Below are 9,820 nucleotides of genomic sequence, written 5' to 3' on the forward strand. Positions count from 1 at the left end.
GCCAAGCTGTCTCTCAGGGCATTGCAATGCCCCAAAAGCTTTTGGGGTGCTGCGAGGGTTTGGGGAGCATCGGGGGCACCCATGGGTGCTGGGGAGGGGGGGGTCATACGCATGGTGGTGGTGTTCAGCTCCAGAATGTCGCTGCGGCCCGCCTGCAGCACGATGGCTTCCGTGCTCTCAATCAGCAGCGCGGCGGAGGTGGCTCCGTGCTGGTTGCACTTCTCCTTCCTCACCACGTTCTGCATCTGGCTCAGCATGGCCTGGGGGGCACCGGGGGGCACACGGGGATGAGCGTGTGGAGGGGATGGAGGCGTGGAGGATGGACATGGGGATAGGTGTGTACAGGGAACAGAGGTGTTGTAGGGGATGGACGTGTGTAGGGGAGGGACACTGGGACGGGAGGGACACCGGGATGGGAGGGACACCGAGACGGGCCTGCTGTCCCCCGTGTCACCTGCAGCCCTTCCTTTGTGGTGTTGGCACAGGTTTTGCTCAGGTTCTTGGTGGTGTTCAACAGCTGGGAGCACAACAGGGAGCGCTGGGGGGAGGACACAGGGGGGACAGTGACATTGACCTGCACCCCACGGACACCTGTCTGTCCTTCTGTCTGTCCTTCCCTGCCTCACCACCCACCCCAGAACCCTCTGTCTCTGTCCATCCATCCCTCCCTTCATCCATGCCCCCCTCTTTTGCCCCAAACCCCTCTTTTTCCCCACTTTTGCCCCAAACCCCTCTTTTTCCCCACTTTTGCCCCAAACCCTTCTTTCCCCCCCCAACCCCACCTTATTCTCCTTGCAGCTTTCCTTGATCTTCTCCAGGACGGGGATGATGCTCTCCAGGGTGGTGCCGTTGCAGGTCTCTGTAGGGCAAGGGGGTCACAGTTTGGGGAAAATGGAGGAAAAAAGGAGGTTAAAGGGTTATGGGGTGGGGAAAGGAAGGGGGTCACGGTTTGGGGGGGGGTGTGGGTGGGGTTGCTCTCAGCAATCCCCAAATGGGGGGAAAAAAGAGGTTATTGGGTGGGGAAAGGGTGGAAAAAGGGTAAGCAGAATATATATTAAAAAGGGGGGGGGGGGGGGGAATGGTGAAAACATGGTATTTGCCCCATTACCTTGGCAGACGACGGAGGAGTTTTGGATGGTGCGGATCGTGCCGTGGGGGCACCCGCAGACCCAGTGCTCCCCCCGCTGCTGCCCACTCCTCGTCATAGGGAGCCCCAGGCAGCAGCTGCTGGCGGAGCAGGACTGGCTGTCACACTGCACTGCAGGGGACATCGGGGGGGGGCATTGAGGGTGGGTCCCAACCTACCCCCCCCCCAGCTCCCCAAAAGGATGGGGAGAGGACCCGGGTCTGAGCCCCCCCCATCCCTTCCGGTAACTCACTGGCAGACGCTGCACCAGCAGCAGTGTGGAGGAGGCTCAGGAGGCAGCACAGTGCTGGAGGGGGGGGAAATTGGGGGTGTCAGTGCTCTGTGACCCCCCTCCATAGGGCTCTCAACTCATTTGCAGGGGGGGCTCCAAATCCCCATTTTCAAAGTGCGCCCCCCCCACCCCCCCACTGCTGGGGCTCAGCCCCCCCTCCACCAGAGCTCGAAATTCCCTTTTGAGGCTCAAACCTTTCTTTTTGGGACTCCCCCCAGACCCCTTTTTTTGGGGGGTGAGCTAAATAACCCCCTGCTAGGGGCTAAATACCCCCTCAAAGTCTCAACCTGCCTTTTGGGATTTCAAACCCTTTTTTTATGTCTCAAGCCCCCCATATGGGGAGTCCAAACACCTTATCAGGGCTGAAACCCCACATTTTGGGACTCCTCTCCCCCTCCTCAAAAATGAAAACCTCCTTTTTGGGGCTCAAAGCTTTCTGTTTGGGGTTCAAAGCCTTCTTTTTGGGGCTCAACACTTCCTATCATTTCTCAAAACCTCCTTTTTGGGGCTCAAAACCTCCTATCACAAACCAAAATCTCCTTTTTGGGGCTCAGTGCCTCCTATCATGACTCGAAACCTCCTTTTTGGGGCTGAACACTCCCCTTTTGGGGCTCAACCCTTCCCATATGAGCTCTGACCTACCCATTTTGGGGCTAAACATCCCTTTTTCTGGGCTCACATTCTCCCCCACCCATCTCACCCCAGTTTTTTGGTTCTAAAACCCTTCTTTTGGGGGTGTCGAACCCTGCTTTTGAGACCAAACACCCCCTCTCTGGGCCCAAATGCCCCCCCCCATCATGGCTCAACCCCCCCCTTGTGAGCCTCATTCTTCCCAATCTCAATTCAGCCCTCAACTTTTGTGGTTAAACACACCCTTTTCTCCCCCCCCCCCCCCCCAAATCAGGTTTCAAAATCCCCTTTTGGGTCTCAAACCTCTCTTTTGGGGGACGGAAGCCTCCTTTGGGGGTTGGAAGCCTCCTTTTGGGGCTCATCCCTCCCTATTGGAGCTCCAACCCCCACACTCCACCTTACTTTTGGGGCTAAAAACCTTACTTTATACAGTCATCCCACCCACATCAGAGCTCACCACCCCCTTTTTCAGGGCTCAAAACCCCATTTTCAGGTTCAACCACGTCCCTTCCCAGGCTCAAAGCCACTGTTTTGGGGGCAAACCCCTCCATTTGGTATCCAACACAGTCCCAGCCTCCTCACGGGATTCAAAAAAAAACCATTTTGCAGCGATTTCAATTTGGGCCGTTCCCTGCTACAGCCCTGACCTCCTTCCGCCCCTGCCTCAGTTTCCCCTTTTCCTGTTGCCCTCCGTTTCAACCCAAATCCCCGGGTAAGGGGTTGGGCATGACTCACCCCAGAGGCAGGCGGCGAGGTGGGGGTACCCCATGACAAGTGACAGGGACGCGGTGGCACCACGGTACCGGTGGCAGAGCGGAAGCAGCACTGGACGGCCCCAAAACCACCGTTCAGCCCCAAAACCGCTTCCCACCCCCTTCCATTCCCCCGCCTCGCTGCGGGCTGAGGCCCGAGGCTGCTCGTGGCACCTAAGGGCAGTGACGAGGCTCCCCCCCCTGGACACTTGGGGTCCTGGTGGCCTCGTCCCCGCTGGGACATTTGGGTTCCTTCCCAGTGACAGTGACCCCATAACCTTGTCCTTGTCTGGAAGCTTGAGTCTCTTCCTAGTGACAGTGACTCCAGAACCACATCCTCCTGACCCAATAACCACATCCTTGTCCCTTACCCAGACGCCTGGGTCCCTTCCTGGTGACATCCCCCCCATAACTTCATCCTTGCCATAATATCTGGGTCCCTCCCTAGTGACCCCGTAAGCACATCCTCGTGACCCCATAACCACATCCTCATCCTCGTTTATTGCCCCTCCTGGGTGGGAGGAGGCATAAATTAATTGGGGAAGTGGGGGGCAGAGGGGGACGCAGTGACCTCCTGGGGGAGGGGGGAGGAACAGGACACAGAGGACTGGGGTGGGGGACATGAGGCTGGGGACAAGACTGGGGGATCCTGCGGTCAGCAGTACTCCGAGTAATCCTCCTCCACGTAGTTTGCGGGGAACCAGCCGACCTGGGGGATGAAGAACACGAGGAGGGGGTTGAGGACCTCGGAGGGGTCCCTGGGGGGTTCTGTGGGGGGGGGAGGGGCCATACCCGGCCGTAGATCTCTCCTTTCCACCAGCCCGGGTGGCCTTTCTTGCTGAGGACACGGATAACATCGCCCTCGCGCAACGTCAGCTCTGTCCGGTCCCGGGCACAGAAGTCGTAGCGGGCCTTGGCCGAGCCGAAGCTGCGCACGGCCCCTGGGGGGGATGGGGACAACGGTGAGACCCCCCTGGGCCACCCCCCGCCCGAGTCCCTGCCACCACCTGGCTCTCCCAGTCTATTGTCCACCGTTGGCCGTCCCATGGCCGTTCCCTCAAGCCAACCCTTGGCCATCACCCTTGGGGTGTCCTCGTGACACAACTGTCCCCTTCACCCTGCCCCTATGACCTCGCCCCAAGCTCCAATAACTTGCCCCCCACCAAGCTCCAATAACTTGTCCCTCTTTGGCCATTCCTCCCCATTGACCTGAGGACGCTGGTACAGGGAAGAAGCCACCACGTCCATCCCACCACCATGGGGGACCTCACCACATCCATCCCACTACCACCACCACCAGTTCACCACATCCATCCTACCACCACGAGCCCCTCACCTCCTCCCCAACCCACACCCCAGGTCCTACCGGGTGGCCGGGGGCCAGCCCGGCTCTCGGGTTCCTTGAAGGGCACCAGCAGGGCCGTGTCAAGCGCCTTGAAGCAGTCTTTGAGCGAGTTGCGCTGGTAGAACTCCACCAGTTCCTGCAGACAACAGAGTCAAGGGGTCACCACGAGCCCCCAGCCCCAATGGGGGTCTCCCAGGCACCTGGGTTGGGGTTCAGGGGGCTCCAACACCCACCACCAGCCCCTTGAAGGCCTTCTTCTCGGTCAGGCGGTAGAGCCCCTCCGCCGTCATCACCTTGATGTGCTTCACCTCCGTGCGGTACCTGGACGTAGGGACATGGGGGGGCTGAGCTGGAGATCCCCCTGTCCCCCCCACCCAACCCCAGGGGTGGTCCCTGGGGTGCCCCCAGCCCCTACTTGATGCTGATGGCAAATTCACCGGCGTCCTTCACCCGCTGCCGCACGAGGAAGGCGCCGTCCGAGCGGGGTGTCAGGATCTGCTCGGCTTCCCCCCGCTCCATGGGGCCCGCATACCTGGGGTGGGACAGGATGGGGGTCCTGAGCCCCCAAACCAGCACCCCCAGCCTTCCTGGGGTGATCTGGGGGCTATGGGACAACCCTGAGGAAGGATTTGGGGCCTCCCAGGAAGGATGGTAGTATCAAGGGGGGGCTTGGGGGTGACAGGATGACCCAGGGGGGTGATTCCAGGAGGGATGAAGGACCCCAGGAAGGGATCTGGTGGGGGGGTAGAGGCTATAGGGTGACCCCAGAAACAGTGGGGTGGCCCTGGGGAAGATTCACGGGGTGCCAAGGGCTGTGGGGTGTTCCTTGGTGAGGATTTGGAGTGTGTGCGGGGTCTGGGGCCTGTGGAGGCCCCAAGGGAGGATTTGGGGTGGTCTGGGGGATTTGTGGGGCCTCCAGAGGAGGATTTAGGGGACCCCGACACCGACCAGAGGTAGACGGAGAGATCCGGCAGCGGCGTCTGTGGGAAAGAGGCAGAGATGGGGGGGTCAAAGAGGGGGACAGAGGGTGACTCCCCCAAGACACCCCCCCATATCCCACAGACCCCTCCCTCCCCCTCCAAATCCCAAGACACCCCTAAAATTTTGGGGATATCCTCACAGTGCCCAACCCCTGGGGCTCCTGGAGCCATTTTGGGGTATCTCAGGGGCTTTGGGGTCCCTGTACTCACGCAGATGAAGGGTCTGACAGCGGCACAGGGGAACCAGCCCACGTCACCGTTGACCACGTTCCTGCCCTGGGGACAGAGGACCATGGTGCTGGGGGGGCCCATGGGGGTCCCCTGGCCCCATAACGGGGTCTGTACCCGTTGTGGGGGTCTGGGATGGCTGTGGGAGCCTGGGTTATCTCCATCGCAGGGGTCCACCATGGCCATAAAGGTCCAACCACATGGTGGAGGGGTTCAGCACAGCTGTGGGTGTCCAGAGCCATGGTGGGGGTCCATCCTAGTGGTGGTGGGTCGTGCCCAACCCCATAAGCATCCAGTCCAACCACAGCTCCCCAGCTCATCATTGGGATCTAGTCTGGCCCATGGTGGACGCAGGAGGCTCTGACTTCACCACCTGGGTCCAGCATGGATTTGGGGGGCTGAACCCAGCCCCTCCTGGAGATCCCTGCACACTCTGGCCACAGTGGGGTCTGTCCCCACCTTTGGGGTCCATCCTGCCATGGCCATTGGGGCCCATCTTCACCGTGGCCATGGGAGATCTGTCCCCATAGCAGAGGTCCATCCCCACTGTGACCATTGGGGTCCATCCCCACCGTGGTGGCCCTGTCCCCAGAAGCTCCCCACCTGCCACCAGAGCTGCTCAGCTTCAGCCACAGTGACCTCCACGATGTCCCCAGGGCTGAGCCTCAGGGCAGGACCCATGGCCCCTGGTGGCGGGGGCACCCCACCATAGTGCTGGTTCGCCTCCATCTTGGGCAGCCCTGGGGGAATGATGGCACACAATGACGTGGGGGCGGGGGGGGGGATGACACCCCCTCAACCCCCAGGCACGAGGACTCAGATGTCCAAGATACCCCAAGGTTGGACTTACCCAGGTCTCCCCGTTTCTTCTCAGGGCCCGGCCGCTGTGACTTGTTCTGGGAACCAGCGAGACCCTGATGAGTTCCAGGGGGTGACAGCACCACCAGGACCTCCCCACTCCCAAATCTGGGGCATTTCAGCCCATTTTCCCCCATTTCACTGTTACCTTCCTAGTGCCAGAGCTTGAATCTGGGACAGAGAAGAGGAATTGCTCGTTAGTGGGGGGTAATTAACTCTTGCCCCGATTAATGCTTGGTGCTAATTAGGTTCCTGGGGGTGGTGGTCCTCATTAGGGTATTCCACAATGCCTAGCTCTACCTCGGCTCCCATAATGCCCTTCTCCACCCCAGGTCATCTGTTTCTCACAATGTCCTGCTCCACCTTGGCCATGTTGTACCCCGCAGTGCTCCCCTCCCCATCCCGTGATAGCGTCCCACTCCCCCGTCCCATAACGTCCCGCTCCCCCATCCCATAATGCCCCGCTCCCCTGTCCCATAACGTCCCACTCCCCCGTCCCGTGAATCCCCCACTATCCCATAACGCCTCTCACCAGCGCCGCCTTTGCTGCAGGTCCCCAGCCGCCCCAGACACTCCTTGTGCGCGGGGGCCCGGCACCGGCTGCAGCGGTACCCCTGGTAGAACGTGCCCCTGGGGGACACCAGGACACGGGGGGACACAGAGACACAGTCAGTTCATGGGGACACTCCTTGGCCCACCAATCTCACCCACCCGGGCTTGGCCCAGTCCTGGACCCACCTTGGCCTTGGGGGCAGCCAGTTCTTGACCCACTGGGTCCTTGGCCAACGTTGGCTTTGCCCAACCAGAAGCAACCCAGCGTGGTCTTCACCCACCATGGCCTTGGCTCAACCAGGCTTGAACCACCCAAGGCTTGACCTTGGCCTTGACCCACCTTGGCCTTGACCCAGTCCTTGACCCACCTTGGCCTTGGCCCATGAAGACCTCACCCCATCTGCAACCGCCTCCCTGGGGCATCCCCTTTCCTCAGAACCCCCCACCCACACCATTTCCCACACCAGCCTGTCCATGGAGGGATCTGGGGACACGATTCTGGTCTCCCACCTCAGCAACATCTGGCAGGCCTTGCAGGACGTGGTGTCCTCGAAGGAGAACATCTGGAAGTCATGCCCATCAGCCAGTGCGTGCTCAGGGAAGATGTTGGAGCTGGCGAGAGACGGGGGGACATGGGTCTAGTGGGGCAAATCTGTGTCCTTCGAGGCCACCCGACCCCCCCAAGGTGTGGGGGTACCTACAGGGCCATCTCAAACTGCTCCAGCCACTTCTTCTTCAGCTCGCGCGTCTTGAAGAAGAGCTCGTAGCCCTGCAGCCCGGCCGTGTCGATGAGCAGGAAGGTGTGGGTCCACTGTGGGCATGGGTAGAGGCCATCAGTGCCCAGCTTCACTGCCCCTGGGTGCCTGGGGCCACCAGACCTGGGTGCTTGGGGCCACCAAGGCCCTGATCACTTGGGGCCACCAGACCTGGACACCTGGGGCCACCAGACCTGGGTGTTTGGGGCCACCAAGGCCCTGGGCACTTGGGTTCTCTGAGGACACCAAGGTTCCTTGGGGACTTGGGCCCACCAAGGACTGAACTCAGGTCCACCAGACACGGACACTCGGGTCCTGTAGGGTCCCAGATGTTGGGGTTCACCGGACCCAGACACCTTGGCAAGAAGATATCTGGGGCCACCAAGGACCAGACACCTGGGGCCACCGGGCTCCAACAGATCCACCGAGGACCTGGACACTTGAGTCCAGCAGAGGTGGACGCGTGGGGCTACCAAGAACGCGGACACCCAGGTTTGGGACACCTGGTTCTCATGGTACCTTCTTGCCATCACGGGGGCCAAGGCCACCGTCCCGCAGTTGGTGGCTCTGCAGGTCCACAACTTCTTTGGCCTCGTAGGAATCCCCCCGGCGCTTGCAGATGATCAGGGCCTTGTCCAGGAGGAAGCCGTACCTGGAGACGGGGACAGGGGTGGCACCGGGTCCCCCAGGGCCCCTCGTGCCGCAGGATGTCCCCATCCCTGCCCCAGAGTGGCTCGTGTTCTGTCCCCTGCTCTGGGGACAAGGGTATCCCCAGAGTGTCCCCGTTAGTGTCCCTGTTTTCTGATGTTCCCATTGTGTCCCTGTGCTGTCCTGATGTCCCCATGGTGTCCCCATGATGTTCCTGTGATGTTCTAGTGGTGTCCCTGCAGTGACCTTGCAGAGTCCCCATATCCTCATGGGCGGCCCCAAGGTGTCCCCATGTCCCCATGTCCCCATGGCGTCCCCATGTTCTTGTAGTGTTCCTGTGGTGTCCCCATGGTGTCCCCGTGGTGTCCCCATGATGCTCCTATCGGTGTCCGTGCGGTGTCCCCGTGCCCCATCCCACCTGTCCACCTTGGAGCGCCGCTCGGTGCTGGACACCTTCAGCTCCCCGTCGATCTTGGGGCGCCCGAACTGCGCCAGGGACTGCGGCTGGGACAGACACCGGAGGGGACATCACTGGGGGGCACGGGGGGGAGGGCGGGAGTGCCAAAAGGGTCTGGGGTCCTGGGGGGGGGCCACCACATTGTGGAGGCAAAGCTGAACACGCGGAGGGACCAGGAGGGTTGGGGGGTGCCAGGGGAATTTGGGGTGCTGTAGGGGGGTCAGGGGGTGCTGGGGGGGGGGGTTAAGAGGAGCCGGGGGGGTCCCCACCATGTTGTGGAGGCAGAGCTGGACGCTGGTGAGCTGCTTCAGGGTCTCGTTGTCCCGTTTGACCTCGTTCACGCACTGCGCCAGGTCCTGGGGGGCACCAGTCACACACCCCTGGACCCCAGGGACCTCCAAGACCCCTCCCCGAGACCTCCGATATCCCCCAAGGAGCCCCTTGTGCCCCAAGACCCCCCAGAGCCTCTCCAAGAGCCCCCAGAACCCCCTTGAGACCCCTCCCCAGGACCTCCCAGGATTGCCCAGACCCCCCAGGACCCCCCAAGACCCCCCAGGACCCCTCGATACTCCCCCAGACCCCCCAGGACCCCCGCAGTGGCCCTCGGCCCCCACCCTCATGGCATCCAGGGCCGCCCGCAGCCTCTCCCTCTCGGCCGGCTCCGGCGTCAGCTTCACCAGCTCCTAAAGGGATGGGGTGGGGGGGGACAGGGCTGGGTCACAGGTGTCCCCCCCACCCCAAGGGACTCGGCTGTGCCCCCAAGGGAGCCAGGTGTCCCCCTGGATGGGACCCAGGTGTCCCCGCCCTCCCCAAGTGATCCAGATGTACCCCAAGGGACCCAGTTGTCCCCCAAAGGACCCAGGTGTCCCCCACCCCAAGGGACCCAGGTGTCCCGCGAAGGACCCAGGAGTCCCTTAGGTCCCCTGAAGGACCTGGGTGTCCCTTGGGGCCCCGGGGGGATCCCTGACGAGCAGACCTGCAGCAGAAGGTGGTACTTGAGCACCCGCTGCATCGGCACCATCAGCAGGTCCCGCAGGGAGAAACGCCCGTTGTTGGCTCGTTGGGAGCACTCCTGGGGGGGCACAGGGGGGTCATGGGGGCACGAGGGGTCACAGAGGGTCTGGGGGTGGCCATGGGGGGGGGGTGTCACAGGGGTTGATGGGGGAACATAGGGAGGTCGGGGGGGTTAAGGGGTCA

The 9,820-nt window shown here is 61.8% G+C and overlaps 1 protein-coding gene across 1 annotated transcript; it reads right to left on the bottom strand.

Annotated features, from left to right (window-relative positions):
* Positions 1 to 3,282: 3,282 nt before the first annotated feature.
* Positions 3,283 to 9,743, bottom strand: LOC118158534 (proto-oncogene vav-like; the record flags this gene model as incomplete). The annotated part of the gene is made up of 18 exons (XM_035313201.1): positions 3,283 to 3,509; positions 3,593 to 3,741; positions 4,167 to 4,281; positions 4,379 to 4,466; positions 4,561 to 4,677; positions 5,094 to 5,125; positions 5,336 to 5,401; positions 5,957 to 6,093; positions 6,204 to 6,249; positions 6,360 to 6,382; positions 6,744 to 6,841; positions 7,274 to 7,375; positions 7,465 to 7,574; positions 8,038 to 8,170; positions 8,585 to 8,670; positions 8,893 to 8,979; positions 9,238 to 9,306; positions 9,600 to 9,743. Coding segments are annotated over 18 exons (1,656 nt in total), but the record flags the coding sequence as incomplete, so codon positions are not given.
* Positions 9,744 to 9,820: the final 77 nt, after the last annotated feature.

Source organism: Oxyura jamaicensis (assembly GCF_011077185.1).
Source record: "Oxyura jamaicensis isolate SHBP4307 breed ruddy duck chromosome 30 unlocalized genomic scaffold, BPBGC_Ojam_1.0 oxy30_random_OJ72891, whole genome shotgun sequence".
Taxonomy (NCBI): Eukaryota; Metazoa; Chordata; class Aves; order Anseriformes; family Anatidae; genus Oxyura; species Oxyura jamaicensis.